The sequence below is a fragment of the Semicossyphus pulcher genome, unplaced genomic scaffold, assembly GCF_022749685.1.
Source record: "Semicossyphus pulcher isolate SPU_LCO1_2020_fin unplaced genomic scaffold, fSemPul1.0.p SCAF_9, whole genome shotgun sequence".
Lineage (NCBI taxonomy): Eukaryota > Metazoa > Chordata > Actinopteri > Labriformes > Labridae > Semicossyphus > Semicossyphus pulcher.
The window spans coordinates 14,974,482-14,994,592 of NW_027211770.1; the positions used below are offsets into that span (position 1 = coordinate 14,974,482).

A 20,111-nucleotide genomic window follows, 5' to 3' on the forward strand; every position below is an offset into this window, starting at 1 on the left:
ATCAACCTATCTGTTCCAACCCATGTTGGGCCTCCATGAAAACTGAGGAAACTGGGCTCAAGTTGGGTCTCCAAATGGGTCTGCTGATAGGGTCACAACCTGACCTGGAGTTTGAGCTGTTCAACCAGTTTTAGATTCATTCTTTAAGATGTTGGCTGGCCTGAAACTTTTTCAAGTGTGCAGTTATATGTCTAAAATGTTTTCAATATTAATATTATTTCAATAAAATACCTGCTTCACCTGGAAGTTTAAGACAGTCACCAGCAGGCTTAACACTAAACCACACGCAGAAGCCAGAATGTGAGTCAAGTCATGTCAAATATGTCCCAACATTCATCAAGAAAAATCACAAGCAAGAAGTACAATCAGTTTCTTTATTAAACACTGAATCATCTGTTTAATACATCAGAGCGTCAGAATGACTTTTAGCTGCTTTGTCAGAAACAGACTGTGGTACTGTGAGCTCACATCGTCGTCAACCCGAACATATAATCTCTGACAGCGGAGGAAATAAACACAGACTTCTGAAATGTCTCGGCTACTTGATCCGGCCTGATGAAGTGAACGTAAAACCAATAATCCCTTTAGAGTTAAACCTGTGAACCAAACACTGAAGAATAAAACTGATCATATTTACAGCACGATGTGGAAGATGATGGTGAAATACATTCTGCCGGCTGGTGTGCTATTTAAAGGTGGTGTCCGTAAAACACTGATTGTCGGCTGAAATGATGCCTGATCACACGGAACCATGCGCACTTTAAATACACAGAGACCGAGAAACAGAGCTGGGGAAAAATGCGATGAAATGACTGTGAATGAGTGCGATTAGCAGCAAAATAACGTGTTAAGGCAAAAGCTTTCAGGCTTATCATCGAACAGTCTGTGAACCCGTTTTAGACGACTGAAGAACTCCTCCTTTATCAGAGCAACAAACCCTTCAGCACACAGTTAAAAGAACAAATACTGGGTTGAAAGTTGCAGGTACAGTTAGCGAGTTTAAAGGAGAATTAAACCATGCCGAGTGTAGACATCGTGCTTTTTCATGTAACCTGCTGAATGGATGTGTGGGAAAAACCCAACAACACAAAGAAATCGAAGCATATTGAAATCCTCGTCGACAACCCTAGTTATATCTTCTCCAAACACAGCAAAACCCACCAAGAAAACACCCACAAACTTCGCATGAACAGTATTAAAAGACTATTTTGTATTGTATGGCGTCATCCAACAACATGGGCAGAACATTTCAGCGACTTAAGACAAAATGTCAACCAGAGTACATCACCCATGTCTGAGAGTCTCTAAATAATCAATCTTATAAACTTCTTTTATTAACAGGTTGTTCACACATTTTTCTCCTGGAAACAAAGACTTTAAAGGCTCAGTTGTACTTTATTTCTGAAATGATTTGTCACATAACTCGCGCTTTGGATTAGGAAGCTAATGCTACATAAGCACAGGTTCACAGGAGTCATGCATTTCACTGCTCACAACATCAAAGCACACTGAGAAAGACCAATGAGATGTATACTCACTGTAGAGGCAGTTTACTCTGACATATAGTTTACTCTACTGTTTGGTAAAGAAGATTTCCTGAATGTATGTTCACCTTGAATAGAAAAAGTTTACTGCAGTTTAATTTACTTTTTTAGTAATAATTTCACTCCAAGACGAAAGTAAGTACACGTCCAATAAACCAGGCAGTGTCGTTTTGTCTAAAACAAACTATTAAACAAGTGTTTAATCAGGAACCAGCTACAGACACATACTTAGCAAGTATATAAGCATTATGAGCGGCACGTATCCATGCTCTAATTTTATAGTAGTGTTACATGTGATCCTCTCATGCTAGTTTGTCTCAGCCCATGATGGTAAAATCTATAAACATACTGTTAATTCTGATATGAAATAAATGCATTCATGTAAAACTGAAGTCTGCTTTTAAGTTGGAGTCAGCGATTCTGGAGAAAGATTGTTGATATCTGAACAGAGCCGTTAAACAAATACACGCCTCCACAAGCTCTGCCTCCAGAATTCAGACACGGGCCCTGTCCAGGTAACAAAACTAAAAACTGGATTTGTAGATACTTATGATCGACAGCATCTCTTTTTTATTTGTATTCCTCTGACCATTTCCTCTCTTGCTGGTTAGCATGTTAGCATTTACGGCCTCTCCCGCTCCCCCTGCCTTTCCACTCTCTCAGGCCCTGTGTTGCATATTGGCTTGAATAGTGTTCCGTGTTTGGTCGAGGTAACTTTGCTGTCCATTTACAGAGCTGTGAACAAAGTCCCTCCCCCCTTCTGGTAAACCACATGGGATTTTATATAAAAGAAATATGTAAAGTAGTCAATGGCAGGAGATTACACACATCATCTTTATCGATTTATATGAAAACAAAAGTCCATCAGTTATCTATACCGCTTATCCTGTTCAGGTATCGTTGGGGGGCTGGAGCCTATCACAGCTGTCATTTGGTCATTTTAGAGTTTCCAGTGAACCTGACGGACATGTCTTTGGACTGAGGGAACCCACACTGCATGTGTGGGTTCCCTCAGTCCAAAGACATGTCCACAGAGAACATGCAAACTCCACACAGAAAGGCTCCCTACATCCAGACCCGGATTCCAACTAGGAACCTTCTAGCTGTGAGGCGACAGCACTAAGCACTGCACCACCATGCAGCCTCAACAAAAGCTCCTTGTTTAAAAAAACAACAACATTAAATTGTATAGGTTCATATTTTCATGTGCAACTGTACATATTTTCTAAACAAAGGCCTCATTGTGATGCCCTGGTGTTTTGGTCTGGAGTCGCTGACTGCAGCTTTAATGCAGTGACATTTCAGTTCACTAAAGTTAGGAATCAAGTTTACTGCTGCCACTCCAAAAACAATGTAGATTTATTACATTTTGTATGTGGTTCTGAAGACAAAATTACACCACTCTTTTAAGAATCTACGTGTTTACATAAACGTCAAATTGTAAAATGTTTTCATAAAAAAGAAAGCTTTTGTCCCCTAAGTGCTTTAATCAATGACAACAAATGCTTAATATTTTAAGTGCTTATGTACTCATTCTACCCTTTAATATTCTTCTAAATATAAAAGAATATAAACATCTAATTTCTATATTTAAGGTTATCAATTAAATCTTTTTAGTTCCTAAATTAAATCTGTCAGGCGCAGCGTTATCAGCGTAGTTATCAGGTATTGACAATGATATAGAAGACAATCTTTTTTTCCCTCTTTAGCCAATAAATGCAACGTTTCTTACTCTCTGATGTCTTTTCTTTTTAAAATATCTTACAAATAATGACACTTTATCTCCCTGTGGTTATGACATCTCAATAAAAAGAACAAAAATAAAAGATACCATTAGAGATCAGGGGAAATAAATCCTTTTAAAACAATTATTTATAAAGTTTCCATGATGTTCTCAGTGCTGCGTCTTCTTTTACTCTGAACTATAACGAGGTTTCATCCCATAAACACCATTTATCTTCAGTTTGTGCATAAAGTCTTTCATAACGTCTCTATATACATTGTGCCTGTTAATGTCACGTACAGAATCTCACTGCATTTGTATTATGTAAACTAACTAATTCTTAGCAGCTACAGATAAATTTACCTTTGCTTTTTAGTTGTTTATACTTATACACAACAAAGACACCCTGAAACCAAAGACTGATTCAAGTCGCTCCCTCTGTGTGTGACTTCCTGTCTCTCCCAGCAGAGGGCAGCGTGGAGCCGTCAGGAGCTTCAGTCTGATGTTGGTGAGTAACTGGGGGAGAGGTCACTGAATGTGTTAACAGGAGATATTCTTCCTCTTTGTTACAGTTTCAGCTTTAACTTGTTCGTCTCCTGGTTGAAATGAAGAACGTTGTCGCTCATCCTTTGACGTCCTTTTAAACTCAAAATGTTCAGCAACAGATTCATGGTATAGTTCTGCTTCAAAAATCAAACTAAAACAAAGTCTGGGGCCTCTTCAACGAGTCATTTTGGGCACATTGAAACAGTCTGATCACCTTCTGCTTAGGTAGTGGCTCCTCAAGTACAATCTGTGTGTTTTGTCCCCAGGTTGAATCATTGACTTGACTCGATCGCCCACATTCTTAAAACACAGGCAGTCATCCACCTTGTCCAAACAATGATTGAACACAGAGGTTCCAAGTCGTCCCACATTGCTCTGTCGCTGTGGTTTTGAGGTCAAGTCCACAGTTTTTACTGCATTGATCTTCTATGAGGGATTCTGTCACAGCTCTCTTCAAACTTATACCTCCTCCATCACCTCCATGACGATCGTCCGGGGTCCGGTTAGGATCAGGTTGCTGACGGCCCGGTAGTCCTGAGCGAGGACGTTCAGGCCGTTCACCGCCACCACGAACTGACACACCTGCAGAGAGAGGGACAGAGAGAGAAGAGGTGATTGATGCTTTCACTGCAATGCTGTTAACTCTAAATAACACGTTAAAAGGAGTCAAACAGGGGTGTTAGTGAAAGCTCCTGGAGGCCAGGAGCATGACACAGAGCCAAACGTGTTAATATACCAGTGCCAGTACTCTACTTAATCCCACTTGGCATGTTTATTGGCCGATATAAGCATATCATTAAGTATAATGCCTACATTCCACATTAAGAGTATAAAAGTGTAAATGGCCCCAAATGTAGAGCGTAGTTAACGTGTAAAGTAAGCTGTTGTACTGTATTTTTAAATGGTTCTCATATTTCCTGTGATCCTGGAGCTTTATTTTGAAAAGACACGATGTACAGTTTAATATATTTAAAGGAAGCTGACTGTAAAATAGTTTGCTGGTTGGCAAAAACAGGACCACTGTGTGTAAACTGGTTTTGGCTAGTTTAGTTGCAAGTCTGTTAGCTTCATTAAAGCTCATATCAACCAGCATAATGTGGGTAGAAGGGCCTGTGTCCACTAACAGTGTTTTTTGCACTGAGCAGCACACACAACTTCAATTTCAGAGCGCTTCTCACAGGCACTTACTGTTGCTAGGTTATGAAAGTTGTCTTCCACTTCCCTTAGTAGTGACCGTTTTAAATTGTTTAATATCAGCTTTTATTCAAGGAAATTTTACAAAGAAAATATAAAAAACAATGGAAAGGAAACATGTCCTGGCATAAGCAGCAGCTTTAGACCTGGAAATTGTACCCTCAAAAAACCAGTCAGATTAGTTTCTCCTCTGCCACGGTTGTTGACAAAGTTGATATCGGAAGTCCCGCCCCTTCCTGATTTTGATTGGCTGGGGAGGGAGAAGCGACATTGATGAACGTGGCGGTGTTTCAAAAGTTTAACTATATTCAACTGAGAGCGCAGCGACAAAAACAGCTGAAGCTGAGGCCGTTTTTGTGCTTAGAAAGCTGAGCGCTGTAAAAGCTGAACTGCACTGGTGTTGTATAGAAAATAGTCACTGCTGGCATGAAGAACGCTATTAGTGGACACAGGCCCTAATTCTACATTTTGTGAAATGAGCTTAAACACCATCTTACCAAAAGTTAGATGAGACGTTTGTTACCAGTCTTATGTCTGTATGGTAATATGTCAGACCAAACAGATGGTTAGCTTAGCTTAGCACAAGAAGTGAAACAGGGGCAAGCAGCTAGCTCGGTATCCAAAACAAAGTCCCGCTTGGTATGTGTATCATCACAGCCCCCCCCCACCTTTATTTTATTTCAAACAGGTTTGTTCCTCAGTTTTCTTGTATTAGATTGTTTTACTATTTTACATACAGTAATAATCATCTGTTTATTATTTTATCAAGCTCAAGTATGTAACATTAAAATGATGATGATATAATAATTGTGAAAAAATAATACAATTTAATTATCAGCTACTACAATGAAAATAGTTCACTATCTTTTAGATTGTTATGCCTTGGGAGGAGTCTACTTGTTGCCTTAAAAGGGACAAAAGGGAGAGTGGAATCAAACTTCACGTCTAAAATGCAAAGAGAATATTTCCCAAAATGTTAAACTAAATGTAATAAAGAATACAGATAAAGAATACTAGAATACTAAAAAAGAATACTAAACTATTTCAGTTCTTTGCTTACATGTTACAAAAATTTATGTTGCACAAAGTAAGGGATTTAGCAAGAAAAAACTTGTGGGGGGTTATTAGGGGCCCAGAGGCTCTTTTTTTGCCCTGAGGCCCTCAAACATGTAAATCCGGCCATACTGTGATCCTCTGCACAGGAGCGAGCTCAAGACACACATTTAAAGTGTACAAAGGTTAAATATACAAAACTCATGAGAGACATTTTTTTTGTAGACTGGTTCTTTAAAAACAAAGTCAAAGTGCAGCCAACAAAGCCAAAAAAATGACAGCACGCTCAAAGCTCCAACAGTGGAGAGAAACAAGTGAACACTGATAGTGTGATATAAATGACAACATGCAGGTACAGCATGATGGCCACGCTCAAATGACTCCTCTGTCACGCCTCGAGCCCGCCTGCCTTATCGCGGTTTAATCATCGCTCCAACTCTCAGCTCGCAGCTCAGATAGAGATAACATTGGTGGTCGGAGTTGCCTTCTAGCTTCTGCTGTTGCAACATGATGCTGCTGTGGTTTAGGGTTTTTTGCAAGCTATTACAAGCGCACACACACAAGCACACTCTCTATTCACGCAGTCCAAAAAGTTTGATGCTTGTCAGAGAGAACAAAGCACATAATCATTTGGATATTTATATTGCCCATAAATCAACAACGTGCAAATGCAGCAATGAAAGAAAAACTTTAACAGATGTGTTTCATGAGCCGAGGAGAGCAGCTATTCAATCACTTCCCCACATAAACTGAGTGAGTGAATACATGGAGATAGAGCTATTTTTGGTTACTTTCACAGCAATTGCTACTAAGTGTTTCCCCGGCCTTCCTGAGTGTTTCAGGAAAGGAGAGATCAAAATAGGCAGAGGGAATAAGGGAAAAGAGAGATTAAGAGTGATAGAGGGCAGAGGGGGGAAAAAAGCCCCGACTGTTAATCCGGGGCTGCGGAGGAATTTCAGACTGTCGCTGTAATCACATCTAAACCTCTGCAGCCTTTATCACATTACTCGCAAAGTCAAGAGCACGCTGGAAACGCTCCTTTTCTCCTCTTCTATTCATTCCTCTCTCTTAGTTCCACCTTTCCTTTTCAACACCTCCCCCTCTTTTCTCTCCCACTGATGCCTCTCTCCTTTCAGGCTGTGGGGTTGTTGTTGGTCCTGGCTGGGGCCCAGCTGGACTCAGTGGCTCCTTGCATTCAAAGGGTTAAACGCACTCTCACACAGAGAAAGGAAAGAGGCAGAAACAGGCATGAAGAGAGAGAATAAACAACACATGTTAAGAGGCCGTGCTGAGATCAGCCTGCATGCAAAAGAACTGTGTGCAGTGTAACGACTATATGTCTGTTACAGAAATCTCAGGTGACGGACGGCCCGAGGCCATGTTTGCATTAATGCAAGGAATAAAAGAGTGAGAGAACAATAACTGAGAGGGTTCCTTGGTTTTGTTTTTTTAAAGAAAGAGTTCAACATTTTCAAAAAGGTGCTTCATTCTCTGTACTTCAGAGGAGTCAGGAAATAGACATCAATCTAAGGTCTGCTGCGAGCATGAAGCCAGAGCCAGGAGACATTTAGCTTAGCTTAGCATAAAGACTGGAAGCAGGAGGAAACAGCTAGCCTACTACTATCGAAAGGATAAATCATCTGCCGATCCACATCTCTAAAGCCTGGCAGACAACATACATTTTTATGTCCCCTCAACGATGTGTTAACTCACACTACGCATTTTAGTCTTCCAAAATCTAAAATCACAACCAACAAATCTCAACCTGGTTGCTTATACTGAACCTGCACTAGGAAATTCAAACTTTTTCCTTTAAAAGTTGCAATAAAGTTAATCAAAAATAGAAGGCAGAGCTCCAAACAGTGTTGGCAAAAAGAAAGAAGCAGCATTATTTGGTGCAAATCTAAAATTAATGGAAAGCGAGACAAAAAAAAGTAAAAAATGTAAAAGTGTAGCGTTCGAGTCGGCTCTGCAGAAAAATTCTGTTTTAAAGAGGTATGCCAAGAGTAGACACGCAATAATCAAACAGTCAAATAAAGGAGCAACTGGATGGACTGAAAGTTAAGCAAACCTTTCCAGTATGGTCAAAAATGTAATTAATCTCCACGAGCCATAGCGATAATAATTCATGCAAATAATCAGGCATCATGACCCCCCTCAAAAAAGGTTATCTAGAAGTTTTTGCCCAGTCCTTAAATAACTTCATGCATCTGCCTGACAAAATAACCAATAATCATCACATTACAGCCGAGTCTCAATTCAGGGGCTGCATCCTTCGAAGGAGGCGGTCTACGGAGGATGAGTCATTCATAGCCTGCATGGATCGCTAAGGCCGAACTGAAATGAGACGGTCTGGTCGACGATTTCCTGTTTGCGTCGCCAGCTGTTCCCACCCTTACTCTTGCGTCACCAAACGCGGCTCCCGTCGCCAAGCAACAGGTATACATTTGTATCGCTAGCGATTCAAATGAGCTGAAACCAAGTTTTGGTGGTTTTACAGAAAGTTACATCGCAGGTCCAAGACTTTCTGTGATTGTTGTAAATACTTCTATTTTGTTAGTGTTAGTGTTTCTGTTGTGCACCTGTGGTAAAAAGAACAGAGAGAAAAGAAACTGTGATTCTTCTTGAGTCAGCTTGTTGTTTGGCAACCTCACCATGACAACAAGACTCCAGGAAAGTCTCAGTAAGAGAGTGATTAAGACTATTCCTCACAATGTGGACATTCACTGCTTCCTTAAAGTCGGAGTACACGATTTCAGCTAGTCTTGGGGTTTATGGAGATCCAGCTTTATCATTAACAATTATATCCCCGCGGTACAAATTAATTAACAAAACACACACACATACACACATGATGGTGTGCAAACATGTGGTACAGTATGAGATGCACAAATGGACCCAAAGAGAAACACACACACATCCTGCTCTCCCCTCCGTCTTATAAAAGTGCATTAGAAGTGTCTCTAAAAGCAACGTACTGGACAGTTACATAAGTGCTCATATCCATTATGGTCAGCACAACCCGATGTGTGCGCGCGTGTGTGTCTGTGGAAAAAGAGACACGACCGCAGTGTTTGAAAGCGCGCGTGTGTGACTAATGAGAAGGGAGAAGATGATGCTTTTTACTGCCTCCCCCCTGAGGTCGGTGGGTGTTTGTTTCTGTGTGTTTGGCCTTCTGCCTGGACATGAGTGCCAACACCTTGCAGCACGGTGGTTCTCCCTCAGCTGAGATTGTATAACTGCTTTATTACACATCAATAAACCTCGTCAGGTGAAGTGGAGCAGGTCTAACCTTCAAGGAGCTGCAGGGGAGTGCAATATATCCTCACAAATACACAGCTGCACCCCAGACATTTAATCTATGGTGAAGAATATCCTGTATTTAACTTAAAATTCAGCTTTGTCGCAGTAAAAGTTCAACAAGATGTCCACAATCAGTGCACAAAGTCATTAAGACACACTTCATAACGGACTGTGAACCCTGACACATTTTCCATGGTGATAAAATATGACAGCTGACAGTAACCAAAGCAGAAGTGATAATATTTCCACAGACTGTTTCCTCTTTCAGGACTCATACCTCCTCTACCTCGGCCTCCTTCCTCCTCCTCCTCCACAGTCTCACATTCTGACACTTAAAACATCATATTTAACACTATTTTCTTCACATCTGCGGAAGCATTTAAATATTTCCCTGATAACTCCAAGCGTCCACTTCACATCGGCGAAGGCTTGTCTAGTCTAAACGCACATTGTTGAAACAGTTAATGACGTGTTTAACAACTTTATATTTCCTCCATGTGATAAGATCGCTGCTCCTCTTCCTGTCTCCCGCTGCTCATTCATTCATTCCTCCTGCCTCTCCTTGTTGTGGTTTAAGTCGCTCGGCCCTGCATTCCCAGGATTCCTTACTGCCACGCTGCTTACATGCTTTCATGCCAGCTGTGGCAGCAGAGCCACCATCACCCTGTTTTTCTTCCTCGTGACCCTTTTTTTCCTTCTGCTACACTTTTCCTGCTTTTACCCCGCTTCTGTTCGGACACAGCCTCCTCATGCAGGCTGGAGTTACAGCGAGTGTCCCGAAACTCCTCTTTCAGTCCCCTCTTATTCCTCTCTTTCATTATTATCTAAGAAACTAAATAATAAAACACTGTTTAAACAACCACTGCCAGAGCACTTTGTTGGTATGTGTACTATTTATACAGCAGCACAGCCGGTTCATCTCCAACACGCAGTAACATATACCTCCTAACCGGACTTCTTTCTCCAAACCTTTTTTAACTCATGAATTAAACAGTTGAGGAAGCCCTCCATACGTCTCTCCTGTCTTTACCTTCATGCCAGCAGCAGCTGCAGGTCCACCAGGGTCCACGGCCTGGATGTGACAGGGTTTACTGCCCCGCACCACGAAGCCCCAGCCCACAGCATCACCAATGATCTGAGGAGCAGCAAGAACACATGCAGGAAGGATATAACATCATCAACAGCCACACCGTGAAAACTATAAATACACATAAATAATATTCATGTCTCTCTTCATGTTTTATCCATGTCTTAGAGGTCTTGCTAAGTGTGACGATCTTGTGTGTGTGCACGTGCCTGAGCTTCCTGCACACGCACATGACATGAGTGTGGTGCCTCATCTGCCTATAAGTCTGTGTGAAAGGGAATGTGTGACTGTGACAACGCGTGACAACATCCATACTGAAGTCGTCTTTGTTACAGTTCAACTCTGTGTGTGTGTGTGTGTGTGTGTGTCCTACAGTGAATGTCTTCTTTAGAAAAGGTCCTCCTGGCGTCTGCAGCTCCTCCGGACTCACTTGTCGTTTCAGAACTGTCAGAGAGAAAATTAAACACGCACACATGTAACATGCTGTTGTCATAGTCAGGCAGGATCATTTACATGTGCAAACACACAGACATACAGCTGTTGGTTCAAAAGTGTGTCATATGTGTTTGTGTGTGTGTGTAGAGAGAGTGCTAATGTCAGTCACATGCTAACAGGGCCTGGAGGCTCGCTGCTTCCTGAAACAGTATCGCTCCTGTCCCCCTCCTCCAACTTCCCCGACCATTACTCACTTCAACACGACTCTACACGAGCTCTAACTGGACTTTTGTCCCCACAAAAAGTATTTTAGATTGATTTTAAATTCACTTCATTAGAAAAAAAAAGAGAGCTCAAAAGATGTGGGCGACAATTTAGAAAGATTTCATGCACACACACGATTCCCAACATAAATGTATGAAAGAATATGAGCTGAGAATAAACACGGATTTTATATGTTACAGTGTGCGGTTGTGGTGATATTAAAATGAGGTGAGAACTAGAGTCTCACTAGACATCTTAATTATTTTAGATGATGATAGTGTGCACGCATTTCAGCCATCAGTGACCAAACTTTTAACAGTCTACTGTGTTTCTTTTATTATATCACTCTTTGATTATTGTTCTGTTCTCAGTGTCATATAAAGTCAGACCCTTCATTACCTGAATCATTACTGATGATTTTAATGAGGTTTAATGACTTCCGTTTCTCTGAGGGTGATGGTTAACATTGATTACTCTTATTCTACAGGTGGAGTGAAACATCAGCATGTCGTGGTCCAGTGTGAGGATTTCATTGCAGATACTTTCTGCATTACTTAAATTATCTACCAAACTTCAACAGTGGTTTGGTTTTATTTTTGATGATGCTTTTCCTTTTATCATATATATAGAATGTTGAACGAATAAAATGACTTAAACTGCATAAACCTGAGAGCTCCTTCGACAGCCTGTGCCCCGTGTGTGTCGGTGTGTGTGTGTGCACTGAACAGTGTGTGTTCAGCACAAAACACTTGTGCTGTGTGAAGTACTTCTCTCTAATCTGATGAAAAAGAGGAAGTCAAGAGAGAGAGAGAGGGGTCTTTCATCCGCTTGCTCTTAACATTTCCATAATCTCTCAGTGGAAATCCTCTGATCAGATTTAGAAGAACTAATATTAAACACTCGTCATCTGTTGTTTCTGCCTCACATCAGAAAACACACAACACATCCTCTTATTCCCTCGACACCCGATCGCTTTAAAGGTTTCGACTACTTATCCGCCCATCGTGCGATTCACAAAATCACCAAGGTTGATGTGAAGCAAAGAGGAAATTTGTGTGTGTGTGCCTTCCTTTTCCTGTTCATTGTGTGTGTGAGGGCTCGTGTTGAGGGGGCTCCGCTGGTACAAAGAGACTCTGTCAAGGACTCTGCTTGGATTAGACACATCAAAAGGCGAGCTCACAGTAGTAAAGACACACAAAGACGGAAACACACACACACACACACACAGCTCAAAGGCAACACTTCTTCATTCAAACCTCAAGCCGCACATGTCTACAGTATCTTCCTCTGCAGTTAGCGACTACTCTTTGAGACTGTCTCCCTTTAAAACCTTGACCCTCTGTATGTATGTGCGAGTCCATGCCACTCACCAGACTTGGGGTTGCACAGGACAGGTGGGCTGCTGCTGAGCGTCGGACTGCTGCTGTAATAACCGCTGCTGCCACAGCTGCTGCTCATGCTGCTCCGCCGAACACCCACAACCACCTTTATCTCTTTGGTGGGACTCACTGAGGGCAGGGTGGGAGACAGGTGAGAGAGGTTAGGATGAAGACAAGCGGGAGAAAGAGAAGGAGCATCTTTAAAGTGTACTCGGCCTTTCTAACAGGCAGGTACTAACTCTGGCTGCTTTACATGAAGCATTTCACTTTATTAATAGGAATTTACAGCCTTTTCTGAAAATAAATGCCACATTTAATCCCTCACAGCAATAATATGCATCAAAGTTTTTATAATTGTCAAAGAAAACCAAGCATATTTGTGAGGTAAACTCACATTACTTCCTGTTTTTCCAATATGGTCGCCCACTTGAGTTTCCTTGTAGAAACTCTCTCTCTCTCGCTGCCATTGTTTTCTAATTACAGGCTCTTTATGCTGCTTCTTCAGCTGGTGCATTCTTTCAAGAGAAAGCCCTCTTTTAATGTTTGATGCTACAAGTCTTTAATAGATGTCTTCACTAGAAGAATTCATACATTTCTTTTACTCGTGTTTGTTAAAGATGCAGAACTAGACTGGGTTGAAATTTAACACCTCGTCCTATAATTCAACAATCAGGTAAATATTCTTCAAGTGCATTCATCTCATTTTGATGGAAATATCCAGTGCAAATATTAGAAAGGTTTCTCGTACCACAGTTTAATGAGTGTGATCTGAGCTGACGCTGAGCTACAGCTGCAGACCTCCACGGCTTAGCTACTTTCAGAGGGCATTCAACTGTACAATGTCAATGAACAACATGACTTTCCAGTTTCTTCTGCCAGACCACACAAACTGCTCCACTCTATTATCTGTATGTGGCAGACACCACTTATCGTCTGTGTTTGCGTGTCAACAGAAGATAAAGTGATGGGTTAACGTGTCACTGTGGTTTTTCCTAGAAGACAGATTCTAATAACCAAACATTTAAATTTACAACGATAAGAAAAAAACTTCTGTCCGCCACACACTGACTTTTTAATAGCTGGTAAAACTCTACAGTGTAAGACTGTGGTACAGTTTGTACCTGACAGGAAGCTGGTGTTTCCTCCGTCTGAGTTCTGTTTGCGCAGACAGAACGGGCTGTCGTGGCTCTCGGGGATGCTGCGACTGCGCTCGTGAAGGAGTTCGATCAATCGCCGCCGACGCCGGAAATTCATCCTGAACTGGAAGAGGAGGGGCCCGTCCACAAAGTGGTGCTTGTTGGTGACTGGTGATGGAGACAAATGGACATGGGGAGAATAAATAAGCTTTACAGGAAAGGGAGATGCAGAAGAGAACATTTAAAACTTCACATGACGCCATGATGCATATTCACCAACGTAGAGATTTAATGTACGTGAAAATTGATTGATTAATTGTCCGTCCATATTCCAGCTTGGCTGTAAAACTCACAGACTCTTGTTTCTCACGTGAACTGAACTCAAGCCAAGCCTGAAACTTTGAGCTGCACTAAACAAACCGAGCTGAGATCACGTGCGCTACACAAACACAACCTGACCTCAGAGAGCATCGACCGCTGTCATGTCTGCTGACCGATACAACCGTCTGAACTCAGTACAGTTATATTTAAGTTAATAAGCTTTCAGTTACAGACTACTGTCCTCTACGTAAAACAGCTTTTTACATTGATATTTTAGTCCTTCTTAAAAATCTATCTGCCCCGTTCTTGGTTGTTGTGAATCTCCCTTTGATGCTTCACGCAATGCAAACTTTATTATTTTCCCATTTTTATTGTTTTGATGTTAATTTATGCATTTTGTTTCTTTATGTCAGTTCAAAATGATATGTAACCTAAATAAAAGAAAACTTTTAAAAAATTAAATTGTTACCATGAGATATGCAAGGGCACCTGCTTCCCCGTGTCTGCTTAGTGAGACTGCGTTCCTCTTGAGCTGTATTCAAACTCGCTTTCTAATCAACCGTGTTAGTGCTGTCATGTTATTTGTGCATGACATATGAGGCCCATTCACACAGGATAAGTATTCAAATGAAAAAACAGCTCTTATAATGCAGTGCTCATTAGTGCTTTTTGATGTAGTGCAGCACTTCCTCTTTCTTACTCCTTCACTGAGATTTACATATCCAGAGATCAACCACAGTCCTGACTCTGTTTAAAGACGCTCATTTACAAATCGATATTTTGGAAAACCGTTGCTCTAGAAACAAATGACGATTCAAACTTATAAGAAATACTTATAATTCCTTACAGTACTCTTCCTCTGTAGTTAAATGAATGAATCCACCCATCTCCTACCCCGGTCCAATTTAACAATGCACAGTATTCAGAGTATTACAACTGTACAGAAATATGAGACAAATCAAGCAAATGTAAGATAAAAAATTTGTAAAATTGTGCGTCAATACAGAAGGATTGAGAATATGAATATGTGGTTAATCGCTTTAATTGATACATGTACACCTTCTTGTTTATCTGGTGTATTTATAAGTATCACTTACTGTGCTTGTGGTTAGTTCACATGTCCTTTTGTGGGTGAGAGGCTTTTGTCAACATAACAAAATCCTTTTATTATATGTGAGAAGAGAAAAACACGGCATGAAACAGCCTTAAGAGGAACTAATAAACTGACTGAAGTAGTGTGAAACTAAAAAGCTTCTCAGTTCTGGCTCAGTATAAACGGATTCTGCCGCAGTAAGGACGTCTGATTACATGTTTTTAGTCTGACTTTGGTCTGAGTGTGATTACAGCCCTGTCTACATTAACTGCAGCATGGCCTGACTTCAGCTTGTCAGAAGTTTGGTGTGGAAAAGCTTCCAAACTGTCCCACAGTAAACAATGATAACCAGACACAATGTGGATCCATCCAGACCAGCCCGCTATACATTTCATGTATGAGACGTCCAGGACTGCAGATTAACAAGTTTTATCTCCTCCTCCATCGTGTTTCTAATGATATTTAGAAAGTCCACATATCATGTGTGTAACATTAGAGCAGTTATGTCCACAGGGAGGATGACACCATGCAGTCTCTGCGGGGCTGGCAGGAAGCAGATCAGTTCTGTCTCATATCAACCAAAGACTCAGTGGTGTTTTATGAAGCATTGTTCTTTGTAGCCATACAGTCTGTGATCCACAACAACATAGTCCCACATGCAGCTGCGTCGTAATTTATGTTGTACATATGGTCTAATTTACTGTCATGTATTAAAAAGTGGAGCCTGTGTGAACATGTGTAGCTACTTGGTATTAAAAAATCTGCACATGAAAACCCCCAGCGCTGTGGCCATGAGCCGCCTCTGCGCTAACACACTTCCTAATTCAATCAGACGTGGGTGTGAGCAACAGACATCAGCGTCGAATCAAATTTCATGTCATGTGGCGACCCGACAGAGACGCATTCAGGATCCACGTCCGGTGTTTAACAAAATTTTAAAGTAAACACACGTCACAAATAAATACACAAACACACAACACTGTGTCAGTGTGGACTCTGTGTTTTAATAGATCTACATTTTGGAAGCATGACCGATTGAACTGCAGGCCTATAGTGATGCATTCAAACAGCTAATTATGCTTCTGATCGGCGGGATTTCACGAGGGACTGCTGAGAAATATGTACTGGTTCAGAAACTCTTCACAAAACCTACAGCATGTTTTCTGACAACTCTTTTAACACCTTTGTAGTAGGGCTGCACGATATTGGAAAAAAGTGACACTGCAATAATGTTTTTGTTAATAAAATAACTTTTGTATTATATTATGTACATACAATTAACGATCATACTTTTTATTATTTGGGACTTTTAAGTCTATTTTCCTCCAACAAAACAAAACCCTCCTCCTTTTGCCACACTCAGTTCTGTGACTCTGACATGAAAAAGTAGAGAGAGTTCAGGTGGAGCGACATGTTTCTTTAAAAAATAAATACAAATAGACTTGTGGGCTGCAGATGCATTACTCAGACGTTATCATGTATTTCTAATGGTGTTAAAATGTATGTTTAATCAGCGGGACCAGTTGAGTCACGGTAACTTTTGGAAACTAAAGCTTACAGTATCGTACCTCCCGTCGACACACACAACCTCACTCCGTGTGTGCGCTGCAGGCGTAGCCGCTGAAGTTGGTTAAAGCTGCGATATTAAAACGATTTATCGTGCAGCCCTACTTTGTAGTCATTTTTCTATTTTTATGCTGAAGCTAAAATTCAGTTGAGGAAAATAGAAACAACTTCCAAATGCTGCTAACATGCAGACTTGATAATCTAATATAACATTCAGTAATAATACCTGGATTGTTGGGAGTATTTAGCTGTATTATAAATATAAAAGGCTGTGAGTTATTCTTCCCCCCTTGTAAAGACTATAAACTGAAACAATCACATAAAGCAGACAGAGATAGAGATAAAATGTAAACCTCGTCTCCACAGCCAGACATCTCCTGATAGCAGTGACATTTTTCACGTGTTTACAACTCAGTGACTTTCTGTAACTCGACTCAGGCTTGAACTTAGCCTGGTCAGGTCAAATATTGGCGACACAGGGAATCATGACTGGTGAAATGAATCCCAGCCAGTGTGAGATGTAATGTGGGTCAGTTCACAGCGTCTGGGAGCAATATGTTTGCTGTTACAAGTTAAAGAAGAGAGGAGAGCTGATCTTTACAGTTTGCAGATTGTTTGCTTTATATAGTTGGGAGGTCTACAAGTCTTTTAAAGGGATTTCTCTCATAGAAAAGTGTTACTTTAATCCAGGTTAGATATATCTAAACATATCTATGATTGAAAAGTAGTCAGCTGAGTCCCAGATTGACCTGCACATGACTCTGACAAGGACATTTAAAAAAGGAGTGAACAGGGTGTGTTCATGTCTGTAGATATGTCTGTAATGCTGCTATAAATCTACACCAGTTATCAGATAGCCTGACCCTGAAGAGCAAAGCAAAGGTAACACCGTGTTATTAAGGGAAAGGTCAACAAGTTAAGGAGGAGCTGTGAGGGAGTCTGGACTGCGCTCACAAGGGAACTTTACACCAGAGCAAAGAGGCCGTTATGGACCGGCAGAGCTCGGTGATCGACGGGGGCTATGAGCTTTACTGTCAACAGGCGTCATTCACAGATCATCAGTGTGTCAATAACAGTCAGACTGAGGGCCTTTAAGTTGAAGTTCAAGCAGGCACAGCTCACTTGAGCATACTAAGGCGTTTCACACTTTTCTGTGTACTATTTGACTGGTTTATGTGTTACCGTGCTGGATGATGCCGTGTTCAAGAAGCCTCCGTCCCAGCTGCTCTGCCTCCTCTCGGGTTGATATCTCCCCCTCCTGCAGCAGCCAGTCGATGAACTCAGAGGCCACCAGCGTCCGCTCGAACGCCCCGCCCTCCTCCTCTCTGGTTTGCAAGAGGCTGTTTTCTGTGTTCATCAGCCTGTGGGGAGAAAAAAACGCAAAGTTTTGTTACATTAAATGGTGAGGATGTTAGAATAAACACACAGCCACCCTGCAAGATAAGTCATTAGGTTTATCATAAACTAAACTTAGAACTACACTTATGGCAGCAAGAAAAAAACATTTACAACCATATCCATAACATGACACTATAGTGCTGCCAAGTGATGTGTTCAGTGCTCAATGAAAGGGACGTTATTGTGAAACTTGAGCTCTCTTAAGTGGGAATTTCCTGCAGGGAAAAAAATCCTCCAGAACCAGCAGCTCTGCCCATTTCTGCGCTCTGTAATCTGTGCGGTCTGAGAGCACAAGAGCGGCACTGTGACAGTCTGTGGATTAACACTTCAGCCACATAAGTGGTTGCATGAGAATGAAAACTGAATTCATGTTATTCCTAAAGCCTCAGTTTAGAGTGGTGACAAGGTAATTACATCAATAAAAACCCTCAAGATCAGCCTCTACAAATCAGAGGTTTGAGTTTAAGGACTGGACTTAAAAGTACAAAATATCACAATGGAGCCGGAGTTTAACGGTATCATTGTTTTTAATCAAAGTATAAGATGAAGCAAAGGTGGTGCGTTTACTTCTGGATGGCACCAGATGACACACAAACTCAAACGAGTACACACATGCACATGAAGAGCAGAACTGCTGACTCTCTGCTGTCTTAAAAAACACAAACATGCCCGTCCCTCACACCCGAAACACTGTCACCTGAGCTTTTTACAAGAAAAAAAACAGACATGAGAAAGAACAAGCTTGTGTGGCACACCTGAACATGTTGGAACACGTGCTAGAGATAAACTGTATCATCGAAAGAGATTGAGACACTAAACTTTCCACATCTTTGTTGGCTGCCTTTTCTGGCAGAAAATGACATTCTGCTTTAATGGCCATGACTCATTTACTAAACTGTCAACATGACACACAAAACGGCAAAATACCACAGAGAGAGATGTTATTCATGGTTATAATTGTAGATTTGTAGGAATTATTTGAAAATCTCTGAGCCGACGTTATGAAAAGTCGTCACATAGGGAGCAGCAGCAGACACATCCTATGGCCCAAACATTTAGGCTCCAGGCAAGGAAACTTTAACAACCACTGACCTCATTAGACCGAACTAAACTGGACACAACAACCAGAGTCGTCTGCCAATCTGACAGTGAACAACAGATAATCCTTAAATCTGTTAGCTTAGCCACAAGTGTGACTTTTTTTAAAGGTTCATACCAGAGGGGTAAGTCAGTCAGAAGATTAAATATGACTCTCCTGATGGATGACTGGTTAATGGAAAATCTCATGACATTGGAAGTATGCTCGTTGACCACTCATGTCTGTTAGATAAATATGAAGCTACAGCTAAGCGGTGGTTAGCCTAGCTTAGTATACAGACATAACCCTGTGGCAAAGGGATTGCATGACTGCGTCCAAAGGTAACAAAATCTGCCCATCAGGCCCTGTGAGGGCTGGTCACTTCCTTGAGTCTCTGCTGGTTGCCTGGCAACCAGTCCAATCCAAGAAGTAGAGTGGTACATAACATAATAAAATGGTAAAATGTTATTAGTTTACACCTGGACTTTGTATTAATTAAACAAACCAGACATCTTGTGTAATTTGTGAGCTTTAGAGGCGATTGTAGGCAGATTCTTTACATTTGGACAAAGCCAGGCTAGTCATTTCCCTGTTTCCAGTCTTTATGCTAAGCTAGGCTAGCCAGCTGCTGGCTCTAGCTACATATTTATGAGTGGTATCAATCATCTCATTTAACTCTCAGCAACAAAGCAAATTAGCCTATTTCCCAAACTGATGAACTGTTTCTTCAAACAAAAACAAGAAAACAATATATAAGTCATACACTCAATGTGTGATAATTGATTTTGGCTGTGTATGGAACATGTAAGGTTTGTTTGGTATGGAAAAGCCTTCAGTATGTCTATTATGTATACATTTCAGGGCAGGCAATTTATCTTTTGTGATGCAGAACATTAGTGGAAAAACCTCCAGGGCCCTGGACAAACAGCTTCTGCGCTAATGAAGCTAAATGAGGATCCTAATATGTGAAATGAGACACAATCAGGTGCAG

At 41.1% G+C, this 20,111-nt stretch overlaps 1 protein-coding gene across 2 annotated transcripts in view; it reads right to left on the reverse strand.

The window, feature by feature from the left end:
* Positions 1-2,572: 2,572 nt before the first annotated feature.
* Positions 2,573-20,111, reverse strand: part of deptor (DEP domain containing MTOR-interacting protein) — a 28,223-nt gene continuing 10,684 nt past the window's right edge. The window contains exons 5-10 of one of the 2 annotated variants that reach the window (XM_069656038.1): positions 17,827-18,005; positions 13,650-13,832; positions 12,520-12,657; positions 10,824-10,894; positions 10,394-10,498; positions 2,573-4,395 (exon numbers count right to left, since the gene is read on the reverse strand). In XM_069656038.1, coding sequence (XP_069512139.1) covers positions 4,273-4,395; positions 10,394-10,498; positions 10,824-10,894; positions 12,520-12,657; positions 13,650-13,832; positions 17,827-18,005 — 799 coding nt within the window. In that variant the 3' untranslated portion in view covers positions 2,573-4,272. Of the gene's footprint in view, positions 4,396-10,393; positions 10,895-12,519; positions 12,658-13,649; positions 13,833-17,826; positions 18,006-20,111 lie in introns of those variants that run through there. The other variant, XM_069656037.1, reaches the window with a different exon arrangement.